General features: G+C 37.0%; 6 protein-coding genes across 6 annotated transcripts; 2 read left to right on the top strand and 4 right to left on the bottom strand.

The window, feature by feature from the left end:
- The first annotated feature begins 2,207 nt into the window (after positions 1-2,207).
- LOC104711234 (RINT1-like protein MAG2) lies at positions 2,208-5,350 on the top strand. The gene is made up of 4 exons (XM_010427915.3): positions 2,208-2,641; positions 2,784-2,891; positions 3,060-3,160; positions 3,252-5,350. Exons 1-4 carry the CDS (start codon positions 2,344-2,346, stop codon positions 5,130-5,132), a joined length of 2,388 nt encoding a protein of 795 aa, XP_010426217.1. The 5' UTR covers positions 2,208-2,343; the 3' UTR covers positions 5,133-5,350.
- Positions 5,351-5,400: 50 nt separating this feature from the next.
- LOC104711233 (microtubule-associated protein RP/EB family member 1A) lies at positions 5,401-8,018 on the bottom strand. Its single transcript, XM_010427914.3, has 8 exons — positions 7,622-8,018; positions 7,082-7,150; positions 6,909-6,995; positions 6,694-6,800; positions 6,454-6,596; positions 6,328-6,374; positions 6,080-6,193; positions 5,401-5,853 (listed from the first exon to the last, which is right to left on the bottom strand). The coding sequence occupies exons 1-8, from the start codon at positions 7,727-7,729 to the stop codon at positions 5,665-5,667; spliced, it is 864 nt and encodes a 287-aa protein (XP_010426216.1). The 5' UTR covers positions 7,730-8,018; the 3' UTR covers positions 5,401-5,664.
- A 3,866-nt stretch (positions 8,019-11,884) lies between these two features.
- LOC104711231 (PH, RCC1 and FYVE domains-containing protein 1-like) lies at positions 11,885-17,080 on the bottom strand. Its single transcript, XM_087467442.1, has 9 exons — positions 16,687-17,080; positions 16,355-16,576; positions 16,182-16,268; positions 16,002-16,091; positions 15,830-15,910; positions 15,538-15,729; positions 13,283-15,445; positions 13,051-13,197; positions 11,885-12,976 (listed from the first exon to the last, which is right to left on the bottom strand). The coding sequence occupies exons 2-9, from the start codon at positions 16,400-16,402 to the stop codon at positions 12,917-12,919; spliced, it is 2,868 nt and encodes a 955-aa protein (XP_087323568.1). The 5' UTR covers positions 16,403-16,576; positions 16,687-17,080; the 3' UTR covers positions 11,885-12,916.
- On the top strand, positions 11,955-12,889 carry LOC104711230 (pectinesterase 1). Its single transcript, XM_019229249.2, has one exon. It carries the CDS (start codon positions 11,955-11,957, stop codon positions 12,675-12,677), a length of 723 nt encoding a protein of 240 aa, XP_019084794.1. The 3' UTR covers positions 12,678-12,889.
- Positions 17,081-17,149: 69 nt separating the features above from the next.
- On the bottom strand, positions 17,150-18,181 carry LOC104711232 (protein BUNDLE SHEATH DEFECTIVE 2, chloroplastic). Its single transcript, XM_010427913.2, has 4 exons — positions 17,998-18,181; positions 17,847-17,907; positions 17,661-17,757; positions 17,150-17,562 (listed from the first exon to the last, which is right to left on the bottom strand). The coding sequence occupies exons 1-4, from the start codon at positions 18,166-18,168 to the stop codon at positions 17,484-17,486; spliced, it is 408 nt and encodes a 135-aa protein (XP_010426215.1). The 5' UTR covers positions 18,169-18,181; the 3' UTR covers positions 17,150-17,483.
- A 253-nt stretch (positions 18,182-18,434) lies between these two features.
- Positions 18,435-20,461, bottom strand: LOC104711229 (transcription factor bHLH47). The gene is made up of 5 exons (XM_010427908.3): positions 20,130-20,461; positions 19,693-19,795; positions 19,477-19,580; positions 19,228-19,355; positions 18,435-19,117 (listed from the first exon to the last, which is right to left on the bottom strand). The coding sequence occupies exons 2-5, from the start codon at positions 19,752-19,754 to the stop codon at positions 18,662-18,664; spliced, it is 750 nt and encodes a 249-aa protein (XP_010426210.1). The 5' UTR covers positions 19,755-19,795; positions 20,130-20,461; the 3' UTR covers positions 18,435-18,661.
- Positions 20,462-21,791: the final 1,330 nt, after the last annotated feature.

The raw sequence follows: 21,791 nt of genomic DNA, 5'->3' as shown, positions 1-21,791 counted from the left end.
TTGATTCAGACGAAAATATTTATCATATAAGACATGTATATATATACAAAAATATGTACTAGACCTAATGGCTAAATATTTTGCCATATGGCTACACACTTTCATAATTAAAAAAAGAACACGAGATTCATTATTTGTTTAAGCATATTAATACACAGGTACGCGTGTACGACACACTCATGCATGCAAAATTGCAAATACTAATCCTAAGCTTGCCGGAGCAATGACATTTTAGTTTTCCATCGATGTACTTTACACATAAGGAGACTAGGTAATAAATGCATAACTTTTTTTTTGTTTTTGTCAAAACACTTTGCTTCATTGAATAATATAAGAACCAGTATAAGTACAGAGAAGAAGCAAGAGCTAAAGTTGAAACATTACAAAGCAGACATTCCCCGATGCTAAAAAGTGACAAAAAGAGTTCATATAACCCAAAAGAGCGATGAACCAACAGCTTCGAAGCCTATTGGCACATGTGAGATCATGGTACATCGAGAGAATATTCTTGAGAGCTTCAAAGGACAGGTTAGTGGTCACGGTCATCTGACACTGTGACGTTTAAAAGAGAGTCAATGTATTGGTGTCCACCGGGGCGATAGGAACCCACAGTAACAGGACAGCAAAAAATCCATAGACTATGTTGATGTAGTCAGTTAAGGGTTGTTTTGATACCAAAAACATAAAGGCTGGATCACATCAAGAAATTGCAAAAGGTACTGTTTGGTATAGGATTCGTGTGATGGAGATGGTTGGGAGACGATACTTGAAATCATCATGTGGTCAGTTTAGCTGGTAGTCGTCCGTTGAATAAATGTATAACTAGACCCAAAAAATATTAGTTAAGAAGTGTAGCATTTGTACATCTGCAATTTCTTGATTTATTAAAGATTCAAAGAGAAACACAAAGTGTTTTTGGTTACCCTAGATAATATTAAATTAAAGTGGACAATTAAGTGGTTAGCATGATATATGTCATGATAATTGTACGGGAACTCTTTGCAGTTAGCTGGAGAATCTTCATAAAGTCTCCCAAATATGGACTACATAAATTTTTTCCTTTTAGTCTGAGTGGAGAGAATATTCTCCATAGAAAACATTTGAATAAAAATATATATTCTCTGTTTTCCAAAAGAGAAAAAAACAGTTACCTTTTTTCGTATTGCGGATTCTTGGAGAAAACATTAGACAGCTTATGGGAAGATTCTTTAAAACTAATGACAAACGTCATATCGACAAAAACACATACACGATTTCATTGGACAATATGTTTAAAGTGAGCAAGGCAGAACAAGCAACGGTTAACACCTTGGATGAGTCGATCTTTCTCCTTATTCTTTTTTGTATCGCACGTACTCGTGTTCTACGTCGTTGACAACTCAGTATTCTCGAGCTATCGGTGTATCGATGAAACCCGTCATTGCCGTTTGACAGCATGTAGATGTCGATGGATTGATTGTTCTACATGATGTGGCCGTGATATTAGCAGTTTGACAAGAGCAATACGAGAGCATTTAACGTTTAAGGTTTGATATGAAGTGGCTTGATCTCCTAGGGAAAATGGTCAAAAATCAACCTCAACTATTTACTGAACGTTTTTTATACCTAAACTTTAACATTCTGCAGGATGTTATTTAAATAACAACCTCAACTGTATTAAAATTCAAATTTGCTACATGAACTATATGAAATATTGTCAATTTCAACATTTGCTCGAATCGTGTTAAGTCAGAGTTTAATGGTGCTAAATCAGATGACCTGTGGCGTCCACGTGACACTAGAACTTACCAAAACTAAGTCGTTTTGGTCATTTTTAGGTGTGTTGAGGCAAGAAACAGAGCGTTTGACAAAGAATGGGGTATTGAAGTCCGTTTTCAGATGTGTTGTGAGACTTCATTTTTGATTATTTCTTGCCACAATACATCCAACGTAGTTTTGGTAAGTCCTAGTACTACGTAGATGTCACGGATCGTCTGACTCAACAACGTTAAATTCTGACTTAATATTGTTCGTACAAACGTTGAATTTGACAATATTTTATATAGTTTAGGTAGCAAATTTGAATTTTAATACAATTCAAATTGTTATTTGCAGGATGTTAAAGTTTAGGTATGAAAAAGCTTTTGGCAAATAATTGAGATTAATTTTGGCTGTTTTCCTGATCTCCAGTGGATAAAACAATTTATTTGAAAATTAAAACAGTCCGTTAATGGGCTAAAAATAAGGCCCATTATCCGTGTTACCAAAACTCGCAACTCGTTAACACTCCGAGTCAATGACTCAGTATCTTTCTTCGTCTTCTCATTGTTCTTTGATGAAATTGAAGCCAACGACGAACCACGAATGGACGCGATCAAACCACTTCCTCAAGTCTCGAGCTTCTCCGCTTCGGTATTTAGCTACCTAGATGACAGGTTCAGAGACGCCGGAGATCTCTCACATTCTCCGGGTCTGGTTTCCGAGTTACAGACCGAGATTTCCGAATTGGATCAGAGATTGGCCGTATTAAATCGCCAGCTAGAGTCAGGTCTCGCTTCTTACGCTTCGTTTTCAGATCGCGTCGGTGGTCTATTTGTCGAGGTTAATGCAAAATTGGCTCATCTCTCTTCTTCTTCTACCTACGTTCCGCGTTCCCCGTCAGGTTCGTATGATTTCATCATCTGTAGAAACATCGAAATGCAGATTATGATCGTGAAATGTTGAAGTCAAATATGAATATTTGATCTCTGGTGGTGGTTGATTTTTCGCAATGTTGAGAATTGTTGTCTGTTTGATTCATTTAGATGGCGGAAATGAGAAGGAGGAGACGACGACGGAGCATGTAGCTGGAGAGGAGCTTCCTTCATTAGCAAAGGAAGTAGCACAAGTTGAGTCTGTGCGGGCTTATGTTGGTACGTTGGCTTTTCATTTGGTGTTAAAGGCGTTTTGTGTTGTGAAATCGTCAGATAGTTTCTGAGAAACAATAGCTTTAGGTTGTGATTTGGTGTTTTTTTCGATGTATTTATCAAGATTAGTTTTTAGTTACGTTCAACGTTTCAAGATGGTTCTTTATGTTTCAGAGACTGCACTAAAACTTGATACTCTAGTGGGTGATATTGAGGATGCTGTGATGTCTTCTATGAATAAAAACTTGAGAACATCACGGTCAAGTGGTTTTGAAGTAAGCACACTGTCTTTTACCTTGAGTATTATGTATCAAACTTTAGACCGTAGGTGTGGATCAAATGTTCTGGACTTTTTACTGATTTCAGGAAGTGCGTCTACATGCTATCAAAACGCTTAAAACTACTGAAGATATATTGAGTTCCGTGGCAAGGAGACATCCTCGGTGGGCACGTCTTGTTTCTGCTGTTGATCACCGAGTAGATAGAGCTTTAGCCATGATGCGACCTCAAGCAATTTCTGATTATAGAGCCTTGCTTTCGTCTCTTGGATGGCCACCTCAGTTTTCTACGCTAACTTCAGCTTCGAAGTCAGAAGATGTCCATAATCCGCTTTTCACCATGGAAGGGAGCCTTAAAAGTCAATACTGTGGAAATTTTCATGCCCTGTGCAGCCTGCAGGGGTTGCAGTTGCAAAGAAAGTCACGGCAGCTTGGGAGCCATAAGGGAGAAAATGTTCTTTTCCACCAGCCACTCTGGGCTATTGAGGAGCTGGTCAACCCTCTGACAGTTGCATCGCAGCGACATTTTACAAAGTGGAGTGAAAAGCCTGAGTTCATTTTTGAACTTGTGTTTAAAATCACAAAGGACTATGTCGATTCTATGGATGAGTTGTTACAACCGCTCGTTGATGAAGCAAAATTAGCTGGGTACAGTTGCCGAGAAGAGTGGGTTTCGGCTATGGTTATCTCACTGTCTTTGTACTTAGTGAAAGAGATATTCCCTACATATGTTGGTCAGCTAAGCGAAGCAACTGAATCTGATCTTCGTTCTGAGGCCAAGGTTTCATGGCTCCATCTCATTGACCTGATGATCTCTTTTGATAAGCGAGTTCAGTCTCTGGTATCACAATCAGGAATTCTTTCCCTTCAAGAAGATGGGAATCTTTTGAGAATTTCGTCTCTCTCAGTGTTCTGTGACAGACCTGATTGGCTGGATTTATGGGCAGAGATAGAGTTAGATGAGAGGCTCGTCAAATTCAAGGCAGAGATTGATTACGACAGAAATTGGACTGTGAAGGTCCAAGACGAACTCATCTCCACTTCCAATGTTTACAGACCACCAATTATATCAAGCATCTTTCTGCAGCACTTGTCATCAATTATTGAACGATCCAAATCAGTGCCCGCCATTTACTTGAGGGCAAGGTTCCTGAGACTGGCAGCGGCACCAACAATTCAGAAGTTCTTGGATTGCGTCCTTCTCAGGTGCCAAGAAGCCGAAGGACTAACTGCATTAACCGAGAATAATGATCTAGTTAAGGTCTCAAACTCTATCAATGCTGGTCACTATATTGAATCTGTCTTAGAAGAATGGAGTGAGGATGTTTTTTTCCTTGAAATGGGAACTGGACAGCACGATCCACAGGAAGTTCCAGGACTGGAGAACTTTACGGAACCATCAGAAGGTATTTTCGGAGACGAATTTGAGAAGCTGAAGAAGTTCCGACTTGAGTGGATCAACAAGTTGTCTGTGGTGGTCTTGAGGGGTTTTGATGCACGAACTCGAGACTACATTAAAAACAGAAAGCAATGGCAGGAGAAGAAAGACAAAGAATGGACGGTGTCAAGGACACTAGTTGGGGCTCTGGACTACTTGCAAGGGAAAACGTCTATAGTAGAAGAAAATCTAAACAAAGCAGACTTTACAGCTATGTGGAGGAGTCTAGCGTCAGAGATAGACAGGTTGTTCTTCAACAGCATCTTGATGGCGAATGTGAAGTTTTCTAATGATGGAGTCGAAAGGTTTAAAGAAGACATGGAGGTTCTATATGGGGTTTTCAGGGCATGGTGCGTTAGACCGGAAGGTTTCTTCCCTAAACTTAGCGAGGGGCTTATGCTTCTGAAGATGGAAGAGAAGCAAGTGAAGGACGGTCTGAGTAGAGGCGCTAAGTGGTTACGCGAGAACGGAGTTCGGTATTTGAGTGAAGCCGAAGCAAAGAAGGTAGCTAAGAGTAGAGTGTTCTCTTAGTTAGACCTCTTTCAGCAAATCAATATCTCACTGATGTCCTGGGAGAGTCAGACTAGGAAGGTACATGCATATGTTTTGAATAGACTCGCACAAATACGGATAGGTGGGATCATTTCATTTATTCGTGGATTAAAGTATATCTCTCAACTTTGGATTTTTTTTAATTCAATTGTACTAACCAGCCTTAAATCTGATTCGTCTTGGTTTGACCTTCTTTACCTTAATGGCTTAATAATTCAACAAAGAAACAAAATAAAAGAATGCTCAGTTCGACACTTTAAAGCTTCTCACTTTGAGTCAAAGTAAATGTTTAAAAACAAGAAAAAGCCTCTTGAATACACAACTAAGTCTCATTGTTCTCAAACTAAGCTTTCTAATAGAAGCTCATTCATCTTCAAGTTTCAGTAAGTTCTCTTTTAAGACTTTTAACAAAGGAAACTTTGAAGAGAAGGCCACGGCCAGCCATTGTTCGTCACTCTGGAACAATTCGATCCAGAAATTTCTTCTACTTAGGATTGTTATTAGTCAGAGCTTAGGCTTGAGTCTTTTCTTCTTCTTCTTCTTCTTCTTCTTGTTCTCCGTTTCCTTCCTCTTCAGCTTCAGCTTCAGCTTCAGCTGCAGCTTCAACTCCTAGGGACTGGTTTAAGTACTCTTGAGCGTCTTCTAGTACAGATTCATTTGCATCGGTTGCATACAGTATCTTCTTCACTGCTACCACTATCTGCATTCCAAGGAAGCATAAATCAGTTTCAAACATAATGATCTTCACAAATATGGGGTATATATGACGGGAAGCATTAAATGTGCTCGCTGGTAAATCTGGTTGTGCAATGAGGAGTTCATTGTTAAGAGCTCTTTATTTTCCTCTTGATTCTAATCGATATATGATACATAATTACATACTGAAAAAATTTAAAAAAAGGAACAGGCTTGACGGAAACGCTTACCGGAAGATCATCTAGTTCAGGAGTTTGGCAGAGTATCTCAACATCCCGGAGCTTGGAGAAGTAAAAGTCTCTTTCCTTTTCCAAGAGATCAGTAGAGATCTTGAGATCTGCAAGCTGTATTGTAGAAGATGAAAAAGGGTTATCTATGACATATAATGGACGTTTTATCCATTAGAGGAAAGGTGAAACTAAGTAGAAAGCTTATACAGTAGTACTGTAACAGTACTAAGAGCGATAGAATCGTGTACCTCCTTTGACAAAGCCTGCACTTCAGCTGCTTTTGCTAGCTTGGGCCCTGAAAAATACGATCCCAACGATGTTTAGAATGATACGTTATTGTTTCAAAAGTAAAACCTGCTGTTTAAGAGGCAAACCTGAGGCTTTGGTAAGACCAACCGAACTGGAATTGGATGGAGGATGATTATTGTTAGTTTGCAGGGACTTTGGAATCTTGTTAACTCCCTTGACACTCCTCTCTTTACCACCTCTTGATCTTCGTTCCACCGGATTATAGTTCCTATAAGAGACCATCGGTTTTAGAAGCTTAATCATTTGGGAAACAAAGGAAGGGTAACAAATCCAAAAAAAAAATCTGACAGATTGAAACCCCATACTCATTCATAATGCCACCATTAATGGAATCACAGAAACGCTTCAGCCATTGCAGAAACTCCAAGTTATCCAACGGTCGGCCTTTGACAAGCCTGTTAATTTCCAATGGCTGAGGTAATTTCTCAGTAAGACAAAAACAAGGTGAGTAAAAAAATATACACATTCACAGATACACAGGTACTTCAGGAAAGCAAAAGAGATGCTCGATTTGATTTACCTTTGTAATTTTCAGCTTGTTGAACACATCTTGCAGGACCTTGTAGTTTTGTATCATGTCGTACTCGTTCTTTGCATCAAAGTTAACCTTGCAGAGAAAAATGTAAGATAATATTAAGCCACCAAGAAGCAAATAAACCTTAAGCTTGATAGATATAAAAAGTAAATATCCACCTTGTGCATTGGGACAACTCCTGGAAAGGTCATATCAAGCATCTGACATTGCACAGCACCAGATGCAGCCTAAACAAAAACCCAGAAAATTATACTTAGATTAAAAAGACAACAGTTGTGACATGAAGTTTCATTCAAGAACAGTTAGTTCAATACAAAACTAGTAGGACTCTTTTAGATCTCATCACAGCAAACAACAGTGAATCTATAAGGCATTGCAACTTTTTAACACTCAAAACAAGAATAAAATTGTACAATGCCAAAGAAGCCTAAAGCATCATCTCACTCTCATAAGACTCAAAACAACTAACTTAAACCCGAAATCTCACTACCATCATCCTCCAATTGAAACACACAAATCTGCATTTTCTTTTCCAAATTCCAGAAAAAAAAAACCCTCTAAATCCACAATTATCACAGCAAACGAAACAAATCAACACTACACTACCATAGACGAATTAAGAGAAAGCCACACATGCAGCAGATAAATATACAAACAACACACAAATCCAACAACAAGAGAGAGAGATAAGTATATACCTCTTCGACGCGAGAGAGATTGAGGTGAAGACGATCATTAATCCAAGTGAGAATCTCGTTTCTTCCGACGAAGTAAGCACTATCCATCATTCCAATGTTCGTCGCCATTTCGAGTTTTTTTTTTTTTCTTTGGAAACGACGGCGATAGAAGAAGAATCGAGTATTGATGAATAATCGAGAACTGAGGTTATTGTATTTTTTTGATTTTGGATCTGTTTCGATTTTGAAAGGTTGTGAGAGAAAGAGAGAGAGAGAGAGAGAGAGAGAGAGAGAGAGAACTGAAAAGTGAAAAAGGAGGAAGAGAGGAGGAAACGGCTGGCAGCGGCAACTGTAAAGTTGGCCAATTTTTTTTAATTTTTAATTTTTAGTTTTATTTGTTTAATCTGTTTCTGTGTGTGGTTGTGAATTTGATTTGTGAATTTCTTTTGTCGGAAAAAAATAATGCTCATATATGAGAAACAAATTTTGATAGATATTTTTGAGGATTTTTGGATGATTTTGTAATGATTTTTAAACCCGTAAACGATTTCTGTTTACTAAAAATCTAATGTACTTTTTTTTTTTTTTTAATACTCCAACAAAGATTATGAGGTTTGAGATAAATTAAAAAAAAATAATAACAATAAAATTTTTGGTTGAAAAAATAATATGAAGTTTGCTAGTTTAAAGGTCCTACAAATTTTGAGAACAGTGAATCCAAAACAAATTCATAAATGTTGAGCCATAATTTCTTAGGTTGTCAAACAATGAAATTTTAGTTTCATAAATTTTCAAATTGGTAAAACTCTTTTTTACCAATTAATAGTGTCATGGTTTCAGATCACTAAACCAAAGTAGCAACCATCTTTTTTTTCTAGTTAACATTGTTGAAATCAAATATTTATAATATAATTATTTAAATAGATTTTTTATGTAAACATATTTAATATAGGTAAACTAATTTTGCCTAAGCGGTTTCTCTCTCTCTCAGTCGATAACCCCAAAGCGACGGTTCAAGAAAGAAACTCACCGGTTGTCATAGTTTTTCCGGCCGGCGCCATTTCTCTGGCGTTGGTTCATTTCATCTTTGTCGCGGTTGGGTTTCTACTCAAACTCGCGTCTTCCTTCTCTCCTTCGGTGAGAGTATATTTCTGACCTTATTCAAGCCCCAACCCAAGAGTAATTGTGTCAGTTTCTTTCCATCTCCCATTGATGGTAGTCGTTTCATAACCGATATAAGGTTTCTTCCATCTTTTAGAATCCTTAGAAAAGAACAAATTAGGATATGGGATCCGGGAGTTAATGTTGGTGATTCTTTAGTTTCGGTTATGGGTTTGTGGCTGCATCAATTTGGCTATGGTTTTAATGGCATTTGGAAATTCAAGGAGGTTTTGATCGATTATAGACGACAATATATGATTATTGGTCAGATTTGGAATTTGAGGAATGCATCAACAATGTTTAGATGGGAACCTTTTGTCATGATCGGATCACAAGAAATTTGTTCTGTATTTGATGATGTTCATGTTACGTTGTTGGTCGAAGTTGCACAGGAGATGGGGACGACCCAATTTTCTCTCGTGGCAGTGATATTACATTTGCAAAGTCAAAAACTTGTGACTATTCAAATCCTTCGATGCTTGGGTGTTGTTGGTGATATTAATGGCCGAAATGTGGGATTAAATAAAAGACTATGTTCCTCCCTAGTGAGTTTTGGAGTTTTGCTGAAGTTTAGCCTGAAGCTTTTCTCAAAGGATATTACGGTGGAGATTACTACTATATTGAGGATGTTTGTGATTATGTTGAAGGAAACTACAGCGTCAAGATATGTAAGAAAGACTTTGGTACGGAAGCGTTGGTACCATTATGTCTATATTTGGGAGTTATGTTTGGACACATCGGGTTTACCGTTACGGTTCGCAAAAACAAAAAAATTCAGCCACAAGATGCTGCATGCTTATCGTAACAAAGAGAAATCAAATATGAAGTTGGACAATAACCGATTTTATGATTGGTTAGCGAGTAAGGCTACTCTTTGGAAAGCATCGTCAATCTCCCTTCTGCTGTATTTTTCTCAATGTATGGCACATACATGTGTATGTAAAAATATGTATGTAAAATGTGTATGTAAATTGTGTTACAGTAATTCTGTATAAGGTCGTTGTAATTATTTTTTGAAATTAATGGAAATCTGATTTGCCGAAAAAAAAAAATAGATTTTTTATTTTTATCACAATTTTGTTTACAACATTACATTGAAAATTTATTTGGTCATTGTCGTTGTCGTGATCGTGATATAATTTTACATTAAACTAAATATAATACTGAAAACTGATTTTGGTTATAGTCAAGCTAATGCAACTACAACATTGTTTTTTGTATGTATTGTTGCGCTTGTTATGTACACAATACACATGACAATGTTTTGTTAGATTATATATAGGTAAATATTAGAGAAATGATTTTTTTTGTCAACTGAGAAATGGTAATTTATAATGTGGTGGTGACATTTCGAGAAAAATAGATGGAGGTGAATAAAATACTTAATTATTTAAAAGTGTTTGAATTGAAGAAGTTGACAACAACAAAAAAAAAAAAAAAAAAAAACACAACATGATTGATGATTGATCGTAGTTCAAACATCCAGGCAGTGTAAATACTCTCTTGTCCAGTTTTTCTTTCGATATATTATTAACTGATTCCAACAGCAAATTGCATGCGTCTCTACCCCATGCATAGCTACCAAGCACATCTAAATCTAGTGCTTTCCGGAGATTGGAATCTAGGAATCTGCCACCACTTGTGAATATTGCAAGAAAAATACCTTCCATGAGCAGCAACATTCCCAGTGAATACCTTTCATCCAATGCGTTTTCATCTGTACGCCGTAGACGTGTTTGCAAGTCTGCTAGTGTATGGTACTGCTTGGCCTCATTTTCTGCATCAGTTGCATGATTATCTCTACTAAGTTTGAGGCCTGTAAATTAATATGCGGTATATTATGGATTAAATCATAAAATTAACAATCAAAATACAATATATAATTTTAAACACTAAACAAATCAAATAAAATTAATTTTTTTTATCACACAACTTAACTTGCGGTATGCCACGGATAAAAATCTAGATCTACTAGAATAGATCTTACCAAATAGATGTTATTTTCATAAATCATATTCAGCATATGATTTCATGGCATAGTGTTCCATCCAAAATAAAACTTTTTAAACAAATAAAATAATCACATATGTGATTTTTTTAATAAAAATTACAAAATAAACAAAAAAAATCAATTTGTGCTTAGTTTTACTTATGTTTTGTTCAGATTTTACATATGTTTTGCTTATTTTTTGTTAATATCTATTCAACATTTCAAAGAACCAAAAAATGACTAATTTGCTATCATATATAAACAATCCCACCTACAATTTATATTTATATAGAATTTAATATAAATTATACTCAATGTATTAAACAATCAAATAATTTTTATCTATATAGATGATTTTATCATAGTCACAAAATAATATAAATATATAAACAATTAAAAATACATATCATTTACGTATTGTATGGGTAACCATCTAATATATATATATATATATATATATATATATATTATTTTAAAAAAATTAATAACAAATGCCATTTTCTTTAATTTGCCATAAGCCTATATGAAACTAAGCACAGCAATGATGCAGAGAACATCATTTGTGACATTCCAATTACGTATAAAATCCACAAGAGCGAGTGATGAATAATGGGTGAAAGATAGTTTTTATACCGTGGGCTCTTCTCCAATTGTGTATATAAATTCAGGCAGATCGATCTTAGCAGGGAAGACTTCTCACATATTTGTACCTATAGAAAGTAAACTAAACAATGTTAAAAAGAACAGAAAATGAACAAACCTAAATATCAAATTTTTAAGAATAATTTTGCATTAAACTAATTCTAATATTGAAAATTGATTTTGGTTATAGTTAAGCTAATGCAACTACAACATTGTTTTTTTGTATGTATCGTTGCCCTTGTTATATACGCATGACAATGTTTTGTTAGATTATATATAGGTAAATATTAGAGAAATGGTATTTTTTTTTTTTAAGAATAATTTGGAAAAATACAACTTCGAAACAAAAAACATTTGTTCAAGACTTCGAAGTTACATTTTTTTTTTCTATACACAAGAATAGAAGACGTGTGGAAGTTAGAGATACGTTGTGTGGACTTTGGGGCTTATGAAAATGCCTACAAAAGCTTCATTTTTTTCAACTTCTTCTTGTTTGACTTCTTTATTTCTCTATCTCTCCCAAAAAAATCACAGATTCATTATTCATCTTCCTCCGATTCAATGGAGTCGATCAACACCTTGAAAGGCTACGACAAAGTATCAGATCAAGAAAACCAAATTCATCATCATTCCCCACTTCCCAAACCACCATCATCATCTTACCGTAAAACCCTAATCGCCACCGTCTCAGTCGTATCTCTTCTCATAATCCTCGCCGTTGTAGCTTTAACCACCGGGGCTTTCACTCACTCTCCTTCTCCTCCCCACCATCCTCCTATCTCCTCCGCCTCTCTCAAGACAGTCTGCGCCGTGACTCGTTACCCAGAGACTTGTTTCGATTCTTTGTCTTCTTCTCTCAACGAATCTGATTCGAAACTGAGCCCTGAATCAATCCTGGAGCTTTCTCTTCGAGCCGCGTCTAAGGAAGTCTCGAGACTCTCTCTGTCTTTCCGATCAATCAACGATATGCCTGAGGACGCGGCGGTTGGTGATTGTGTGAAGCTTTACACCGACGCGCTGAGTCAACTCAACGAGTCGGTGTCTGAGATCGAGAAGGAGAAGAAAAAGGGAGGGAACTGGTTGACGAAAGAAGTCGTCGGAGATGTCAAGACGTGGATCAGCGCCGCCATGACCGACGGTGATACTTGTTCCGATGGGATTGAAGAAATGGGAACAGTTGTGGGGAATGAGATCAAGAAAGAGATGGAGATGGCTAATCAGATGATGAGTATTAGCTTGGCCATTGTTAGCCAAATGAAGAAGCTTTTGGTGATACTTCACTAAACCAAATCACAAAAAGGTTGGAACTTTTTTCTCTGTTTGTCAATTTCGAATTCGTATGTATTTGTGTTGTGTTGTGAGCTCTCTGTTCTGGGCTCTGCTCTGTAAGTAATTACTTACTACATTTGCTTTTTGTTTTTGGTATATGTAATTTGACAAAAATGAGAAATCTTGTAATTTTACATTCTCAATCTATTCACTTACTTTGATCAAAATTAGAGGTTGTTCTCTATAGTTTTAAATCAAAATGAGCTTCGGCGTCTCTTTGTATTGTCTACTTCGTTCTTGGTTGCGTTCATCAACTGGAAGAAGAAAAATATATTGGAGGTCGAGAATCATATATTATAAAGTAGGACTAGAAAATGATGAAATGTACCTGCAGAGTTAGGGACCTAACTATCTCTTCTGAAGATTTGATCTTCTCTGCATCATCCTGTGCCATTAACACCGCTACTTCGAGTTTCTTTGAAGTCATTCCCAGTTCATCTTCTAGTTCTTTTGATTTTAGGGTAAGCTCTTCCACCTGAGTAGTTGTTATAGTTTTTTACTTGTCTTTTCATACACAACCTACATTTGATTCAATACAGTTTTTAAATGGTTGGACTAACCTGTGCTTTGAGTACTGATATTTCATGGCTCAGGCACTGATTGGATTTCTTGGGACCTTCTTGTAGTAAATCATGATCTGTAATGTCGGCGGTGAAGTCGGAAGTTGTAGCAACAGATTCAACCGGGCTGGATTTTATCGACAAAGGAAACAACTCAACAGAACCTCGACGTGAAAACGGGATACCAGAAGTCACTGAGTGTCTTATAAGAGAGGATGTGTCTGATTTTGAAGCGCAATGCTTGGTGCGTTGTTTGCCTTCTTGGCTAACTGAATCAAAAGAGGTAAGCCTGGAGAGTTGCCGTATGCCTTTCATGTTAAAACTACCTTTAGTATCCAGATTTGAGTGACTCGACGATGAGCAGCTTGCTCCTGAAGTTTCACCAATGGTTTTCAGGTCTGGGATCTTAGTTTGTCTGAAGAAATCAAATGAATCCACCCTAATAAGCTGACGCTGCGGTGTTATGCCAATGTCGTCCATCTCGTTACAGCTAGATTGTAGACTTGCATTTGAAAATCTAGCACTACTCGCCGGGGTTATTAAAGATTCTCTAACTCCTTCGAGTTTGATATAGCAGTCATCACAAACACGGTAAGGCCTGTTCGTTTTGGGAGCCATGGCTGCTGCTAAGGATTTCTTACTAGTGCATGAATTACAGAAGACACTCCCACAGTTATAACAGTTGTGGAGCTTCCTCATGTAATTAAAAGGATGGCGACAACCGGAGCACCTAGAACTGTCAGTACCCGTAATTGGTTTGTGAAGACAAATGGTTGCTGTGTAATTAGAACCACACACCACTTTCCTCACTTGTTTACCTTTCAAAGCTTTCACAAGAGTCGGCGTGCTTCTATGTTCGGTGTCTCCGTGACCGAGCTGTCCGTTTGATCCTTTGCCCCAAGTGTAGACCTCAGCTTTTGCGTTCAAAACCGCGATATGGTGAAACCCGCAAGCCACTTCTTGGACAAAACTCTTTCCTAGACCCCCTTCAATGCAAGAAGGAGCTCTCACAGCATTATCTTGACTCGGATCAGCAATTCCCATTGCGTAAACTTGTCCAGACACAGAGAGAGCAATGGTAATGCTCTGACCACAAGCTACCTGCTGAAAGCTAGTTGTATCCAGTTCAGTTACACAAGATGGGATTAGTCTAGACTCTATATCACCATGTCCCAGTCTCCCATCGTCTCCATCACCCCAAGTGAAGAGCTTTCCTGATGATGTGGCCTCACCGAAAACACTGACAACAGCAGCTGAATGCCAAACACCACAAGCTGTCTTTATCGTTCTGCAGCCACTTAGCGCATCGACTTCTCTAGGTATGTTTGTGCTTATACGATCACCATGCCCAAGCGCACCAAAAGTACCATCACCAAATGTAAACAGCTTACCTTCTGATGTCACAAAAGTTGTATGCCAAGGTCCGCAAGATATAGTTCTAACATTTATACCCTCCATCTGACCAAGGATGCGTACTGGTTTCCAATGGCTAGCTTCACTACCAAGTCCAAGGAGACCGGCATTATGTGCTCCGTCGCCCCAAGCATATAAATCCCCTGAGGCTGTTACAGCACAAGTATGAAATTCTCCACAGTCAGCTGACTCCACAGTTGCTCCGTCAAATTCATCAATAAGTTTTGGATGTGGAACGTAGGAACAAACTCCGTGTCCTAACCTTCCACCAGATTCGTCTCCCCAGCTGTACAGCTGTCCCTGCTTTGTGACTAACACTGCATAATTGGTGCCGCAAGAAATACTCTGGGCATCAAGTGCCACATGTGATTTCAGGACTTTGGGCAAAAAAGACTCGGTCGTTAGAGAAGAGCTGCTGCTACTTTTGTGCATACCACCTCCTAATAGCCCATCTCCAATACTTTCTCCCCAAACGAAGACATCACAGAGAGACTTCAAGTCTTCAAATGAAGATCCTTGACTTGATGAGCTCACTGCGCTGGAAATGCTATATTTACATAGATCAACGGCAGGGGAGTGATTAGTAGATCGATTCTCTATAGCCTCTGGAAGCGAAGTATGAGGTTTATGGATCAGTTCGTCCAAAGAGAGTGCCTTTAGTACTGCAGTTTGTGACAAAACCTCTGAGAAAACTTTCCCCAGTCTCTGTGGAGTGTTGCTGTGAGATCCTGAGGCCTTTTTTGCATGTTCCTGCGAAAGTGCCAGATGAAAAAGGAAGATATTAAGTAGAAAACAACCTGATGGTGCTCTTATGAAGAAAGAAAACAACTAACAAAAAAAACCTCGTAGCTTGTGTCACTGCTGACGGATCTAATGTTGGACGTAAAGTTCTTGCTCGTACTACTCTGTTCTCCATTGTCAGGAGCAAGACTACGGCTTCTTGAGTGAAGTACCAATGCAGAAGAGTTGTTTCGTGAGAGAAGAGCTCGAAGGGTAGTGAGCCAGAACTCAGCTTCATCCTTGTCCTTACATACCTATCCATGAGGATTCAGTAGTGAGAACACCTCAATGGAGATTATATATATTCAGTAGTGAGAACACCTCAAAAAGACCACAGGGGAGCAAAATACGAACCAAATCCAGAGATCGGTCGCCATATATAAGAGAGAATGATTGATATTCCTTGGTTGGTTGAGGATATCGTCGGAAAACTGCCTGGAAAAGTTCTTACAAGAACATTCGTTTGTTGAGAAAATATGCACCAAAACTGTTACCAGATAAATGATATTCATACATTTTGACTTACAGTTCGCTGTCCAGGTATGATCCTTGTCACAGAACTCAGGTTAAGACGTTTCTCCTTTTTGCCACAATACCACAACAAATATATTTCATCCTGCAAACAGTTGAGGAAAGCACACTATCAAACACACAATCTTACTGTGTTTGTGCATTTGTAAAGAAACTGAAGGTTAATGAATGGTACGCTTGAAAGCCGAAAAGGGTAGAATTTAGGCTTCCCACGGCGTCCGTATTTCAATAGATAGGCCCCTTTCTTCAGAATTGCTATCGCCTGCAACCAATTTTTATGGCAAACATTAAATCAAACTTAGATTGAAGCTACAACCTCTACACACACGAAAAAAAACTGAAGCAAACCTGCTCATTCTCCCTCTCTGTGGGAATATTTCTCTGGAAACAAGCCATTCCAAGTAAGATAGTTGAGATTACAATAGCAAACTGGAAAAAGAGCACCAGATGATTCCAATGCTCGCCCCATATAATAAAGCCCCTTTTGCCTTGGATTCCCAAAGTTCCTTATCCTAAAGCCTTGCAATCGAATATCTCATCACGACGTAACATTTTGTGTTCGTCATATTCCTTAATTATTAAGTAGGAAGCAGGGATACCATAACAAAGACAGGGATCAGTGCAATCTGTATTAATAATAAGATGACACGAATGATCAAAGATCAGATAGAAACGCATACCTAGTTCCTTCCTTGGTTCACACGCCACAATTCCAAAAAAACTTTATTGTTTCTGGAACAAATCTAATTGAAATTACGCAACAAACAGATGTTGTTGAGAGCCAGAGGTGGAGCTCCTAGCAATCCAATGGGTGGTGACGAACTAATAATTACCCCTAATCCTACCCTTTTCTGGCTTTCCTCGTCTAGGTTTCTGGCTTAATAACGAGGAGAAACAGACAGATTTGTAATGGGGGGAGCGAGAGGAGAAGAGAAAACACAAGAACGAGATTCTGACCCAGCGACGACGACGACGACAACAGGAACAGGTAAGAGAAAAAGGGTCCTTTTTTTTTTGTTGTTGGTCTCAGATGCGTTTATCTGTTATTTACAGTTGTTTCCATTTCTTCTCCTTTTTTCAATGCAATGTTTTATTTTCAGTTTTAATCAAAACTATGTTCCTGTTTTTATTAGATACTAGAATAGTAGAATGATATATATAAAACATTATATTTCAATGTAATTAGAACAAAAGCTTTATATAAATTCTTCTCCAAAGTCCAAACCATTCCAACTTTTCCATCTAAAATCACATAGGTGGCTATACCATCAACATAAACTATATAGAGGTGCTATAGTTATGTAAACATAACAAGATTTAATTTTTTGTCGAAGAAAAATTCTGAAAAAACAACATTACAATGAGAGTTTGGTGTGCAATAACAAATAAGTAATACATGGTGGTTTAGAAGAGCATTGAAAAAGGGAGAAAGATGACTTCTTCTAAGGTTTTATAAGAGAGTGTTGAAGCTTTTCTACTACTCATCGAAGGTGCTCAAGAACCCACCAAGGAAACCAGCTCCATTGCACTCCCCACACAACACCTCCTTTTTACCTCTGCCCACAAGATAATTACAAAAGATATTTCAAGTAATGAGTTTTTTTCTGTGCTGTGGAGAAGGAAGAAGAAAGAAAGGAGATAAGATTTTCCAAACCTGCAAAGCCAACAGAGTGCACCAGCTTTAAACTGTCCATTGAAATGATCAATCAAATTCACACCACCTCCTTTGCATTGAGAACAAGCCACACAACCTTTTGAAAACATTTACACAAAATCTTATTACTAACCAATTCACAAGTATATATAAATCAAGAGGATTATAAACCGGGTAAGAACTTACCCTCCCCTTCACAATTTGAACAAACTATGCTGTTTGTTTTAGTGCCAGTACTGTTTGTGGCCTATTTATCACCAAAAGATTAGATTTTTAACCAACGACACAAACTTTGTTAAAGCGGAAACAGAGTTTGGGATAAAAAGAAATATCTAACCTTAATCTCAAAGCTTTGGGATTTGGTGGAAGTCTGAAGCAGCTCACTCTTCTGGACCAAGGACGAGGTGTTACCATTGGTTGAGAAGAAGTGAGTAGGCTTTGAACTTTTGCTAGGAGATTGGAAGCAATAGGTCGGAGGAGAAGAGAAGAAGCATAGTGAATTCGCCATTTTTTTCTGTTTTCTGATTCTTCTTACCCACTCGATAGCAAGATAAGATGATGGCTCTCTCTCACTTCTCTTTACCAAATCCTTTTCTTTAACCAATCCATAACCAGAACCACTTAACCGGTTTTCTTTAGACCAGAACCCAATTTCAGATTTCATTTGCTCCTTTTTTATATAAGGATTTTGTTCGTTTTTTTTTTGTTGTTGTTGTTGTTGTTGTTGTTTCATTTGTTGTTTTAGTATCTTACGAGAAGAGTAAATGACAAAGGTTAGAGCTAATTTACTTATTTTTTACTCAAACGACCCATAAAGGCCATAGCTTCCTTATCCTATGAACAAACCAACAAGAAATGGCCAAGGCCAAACCCACAAGGACATTAGACGATGATGTTAAAAAAAATAATACAAAAACCAGGGTCCTTCTTCACAAGTTGCCCTGTCTCTGTTTCCTGTGTTAACCCTCGTGTTGCTTCTCCTTGTGGAGCCACCCAAGACTTCATTCATTGGCTTTCAGCCGCTCTCCAAGTAGTCGAGAAGACCATGAGTCAGCTGCACTAGCATACCTTGGACACGGCTTACTCACGTTTGAGGTATTATTATAAATTAAAGGTGTTTGTGTCTGCACATGCCCTGTCATGTTTGAAATATCTTGTGTCTGGTGATCAGGTTGGATCGGTAGGACAAGAACTGTTGCAGGAGGATGAAGAGTTGAAGCAGATTGTTGAAAACCAGGGCCTTGGAAAATGGGAAGTCCTGGAAACTGAGATGCAAGTTCAGGATGTGGTTGTTGTTGTTGTTGATAAAGATGATGATGGTGGTAAGCGGGTGCATGAGAGGTGATCAAGTCGGCTTTCGACTGATTCATTTTCGCTTCTATCTCGCTCTGTAGTTTCGAGATCTCGGTCTCGAGCACTGAAGTTTCTTCCTTCAGCTCATTCTTCTCTGTGGTTACCTACACAATAACACCAGTTTCAATCAACAAGACAGATTGAGACAAACATCTAAACAAAGATTTCATATAGAAACACAAAGCAATGAGCATATATATAGAAAGTGGCTTACATAGCTAGATTCAGAGAGGAGAGAAGCGTGCTCCTTTCTAAGAGACTCGATTTGACCAAACACATCTTTCAAGAATCGAGTAGCTTCACATAGTATGGAAGCTTTACCACTATTCTGTTGATTCAGTTCTGAGACAAGAGAAAATGTTCCCAGTTAGAGAATTTCACAAATCACATTCACTAACATTTATAGTTAAGTTAAAAGCCTAACACTCAAGCAATTGTTTGATTGAAAGATGTGAAATTTTACCAAGGGTATCGGCTAATTCGATGAAAAGCTCATTCAAATGCTCACGCTTAAGCCTCTCTCGAACAGCCTTGTTAATCCTTTTGGGTACTTTACCTTTTTTACACCTGTTTTTTTAACACACACACAACATAATCAAACACAACCATAAAACAAAATATAAAGAGGGCTCCATAATCAAAATACGAGAATCCTTTTCTTGAAAGATGATTCACACACCTTTCATCAGCAGTAGTAGCATTTGCTTCATCAGAAGATGTGGAAGGAGATTTCGATACCATCCTTAACCAATTGTAATAAGTAAGATTCTTTGTCAAGTCACCTGAAATGAGAGATAAAGGATGATCAAAATGAATCTGACAAATCATTCATTCATCTTTGTATAATCAATCAATCAATCAACCCCTCATGTCACACAAACCCACCAACGAACATAGAAACATAGGAGCAAAAATATAAAAAAAAAAAAACAAAACTTTGGTGTGGTTTTTGATTCCTCAAAACTCAAGGAGTGCTTTTAGATTCTCAAAACTTTATCAACCATCATGTCAAATCAAAAACAGTGAAGAATTATCAATTAAAAAAAAATATATTACGGCTAATAAGTTCTCCTCACAGCTCAAATCGTAACTCAGAAAAAGGAAAAAAAAAATTACCTTTCTATCTTTCTCCGGTGAAGAAGCTCGTCGGGAATTATTGTAGAGGAGGATTAAGGATTAGAAAACGAGTTAGAGAAGAAGAAATAAGAAAAGCTTATTGACGACGAGAGAAGAATCTGAGAAATTGAAGAAGGGAGGAGGGGGGGCGTGTGGGGAAAGAAAGAGGCGCGTGGAGAGCACAGAAGAAGTGGTGCGTTTTAAGTGGACACGTGAGCTCGACATGTGCCTTTCTCTTTTGCTGTTTTGTCCTTATCTATTACGTTGCGTGCCACTAAGCCGCTCTTGTTGCATCGACACGTCATCGTATCTTCTTCTTTCTCAAGTGGAGTGCGTTTTTTTCTCAGGTAAAGGTTATACTACTATTATTGGCAAAAGTGTTGACTGTACACTCCAGCATTTTTTTACAACTCCTTTTTTTTTTTTTTTTTCAGAACTAACTTTATTCATTTCATTAATCAAATTTTCTAAGAATACAAAATGTAATTCCTAAAATTATAAAACTGATAACAATTTTTTCTTTTTAATCGTTTTTATGATTTTTAATAATAAAACGGTGTCTAGATAATGAATCATAGTATAGTCTTTTAATTACAATAAAAACTTGATACATGATGGACTGCAATGGTACATGATTAGTTTATATATAAATTATAAACTAGATAATGGTCCGCGTTGGTAGCGCGGAGAAATTTTTATGTTATTTTGTTATTTGTTTATATTATATTTATGTTGTATCATTTATTGACATGTTATATAATATAGTACTATATGGTGAGTTTTGATTCATATTAATCTACTAATAGGTAGGCCTGGAACTACTACCAATACCCGTATTGGACCCGTTTTTCGGTTTGTATCCGTTCCAAAAAAAGGTACCCGCAACATTAGAGTCGAGTGAAAGGTATAATAATTATATTATCCGTGAATAATGATTGAATATCATATATTAATTTAATTTTTGAGCGTCCCGTTACCCGTCTCATTACCCGTTTTATTACCCTACTCATAAATACACGTTAATATTTTGTAGAATAATGTTACCAGTGTGACGAGATATCTATATAAATTTGGATTTGTTTGTTACAAAATAATAGTAGAAAATTTATTAATTCTATACATTTTATAAAATCATATATTTAATTACTTAAGGTCATACTCTGATTTTGACCCGTAGTTGGTACTACTATTTTGGTTTGGTGCAATATCAAATTCGTTAATTATATTCAGTAAAGCTAAAAAACCCAACAAAATATGTATTGACCCGTGATTTGGTATTACAAATTGATGTGATTGGTATAATATGTTATATATTAGTTTTATAGGTGAAAATTACAATTAGGTTATGTATATTATCAACATTATACACTTAGTATTCTTTATATAGTGAATATTGTGTATAAACAATTAAGTTTTAGTCAATTAAATAGTTTGTTATTATTTCCGAAGATTTATGAAATATTAAATAGAGTTTTATTATTTTGTAAACAAATCTAAACTTTTATTTTGTTAGTTATTAGAATAATTAAAATATTATAGCATTTTCATAATATGTCACATTAAAACTGATTAAATTTTTAACAACATAGCTTAAATAAGTATATAGATATATTTTAAAAATATAAACAATGTTGTATCCTAATTTTAATATATATTTGTTAT

The sequence above is a fragment of the Camelina sativa genome, chromosome 9 (genome assembly GCF_030686135.1).
Source record: "Camelina sativa cultivar CO46 ecotype springtype chromosome 9, ASM3068613v1".
NCBI classification, from domain to species: Eukaryota; Viridiplantae; Streptophyta; class Magnoliopsida; order Brassicales; family Brassicaceae; genus Camelina; species Camelina sativa.
This window is presented reverse-complemented; position numbering and strand designations above follow the sequence as displayed.

Coding starts and splice junctions, on each gene's coding strand:
- LOC104711232 (XM_010427913.2), bottom strand. CDS start 18,168: ATGGCGAATTCACTATGCTTCTTCTCTTCTCCTCCGACCTATTGCTTC. Junction 17,758..17,846: donor TTCAAATTGTGAAGGGGAGG/GTAAGTTCTTAC, acceptor TGTTTTCAAAAG/GTTGTGTGGCTTGTTCTCAA. Junction 17,563..17,660: donor GCACTCTGTTGGCTTTGCAG/GTTTGGAAAATC, acceptor TCTTGTGGGCAG/AGGTAAAAAGGAGGTGTTGT.
- LOC104711229 (XM_010427908.3), bottom strand. CDS start 19,754: ATGGTATCGAAATCTCCTTCCACATCTTCTGATGAAGCAAATGCTACT. Junction 19,581..19,692: donor GCTACTACTGCTGATGAAAG/GTGTGTGAATCA, acceptor TTAAAAAAACAG/GTGTAAAAAAGGTAAAGTAC. Junction 19,118..19,227: donor TCCTCTCTGAATCTAGCTAT/GTAAGCCACTTT, acceptor GTTATTGTGTAG/GTAACCACAGAGAAGAATGA.
- LOC104711234 (XM_010427915.3), top strand. CDS start 2,344: ATGGACGCGATCAAACCACTTCCTCAAGTCTCGAGCTTCTCCGCTTCG. Junction 2,642..2,783: donor CGTTCCGCGTTCCCCGTCAG/GTTCGTATGATT, acceptor TGATTCATTTAG/ATGGCGGAAATGAGAAGGAG. Junction 3,161..3,251: donor CACGGTCAAGTGGTTTTGAA/GTAAGCACACTG, acceptor TACTGATTTCAG/GAAGTGCGTCTACATGCTAT.
- LOC104711233 (XM_010427914.3), bottom strand. CDS start 7,729: ATGGCGACGAACATTGGAATGATGGATAGTGCTTACTTCGTCGGAAGA. Junction 6,597..6,693: donor AATGGTGGCATTATGAATGA/GTATGGGGTTTC, acceptor GGTCTCTTATAG/GAACTATAATCCGGTGGAAC. Junction 6,375..6,453: donor TGGTCTTACCAAAGCCTCAG/GTTTGCCTCTTA, acceptor CGTATTTTTCAG/GGCCCAAGCTAGCAAAAGCA.
- LOC104711231 (XM_087467442.1), bottom strand. CDS start 16,402: ATGGCTTGTTTCCAGAGAAATATTCCCACAGAGAGGGAGAATGAGCAG. Junction 15,446..15,537: donor GCAGTGACACAAGCTACGAG/GTTTTTTTTGTT, acceptor GCACTTTCGCAG/GAACATGCAAAAAAGGCCTC. Junction 13,198..13,282: donor TATCAGTACTCAAAGCACAG/GTTAGTCCAACC, acceptor ACAACTACTCAG/GTGGAAGAGCTTACCCTAAA.
- LOC104711230 (XM_019229249.2), top strand. CDS start 11,955: ATGGAGTCGATCAACACCTTGAAAGGCTACGACAAAGTATCAGATCAA.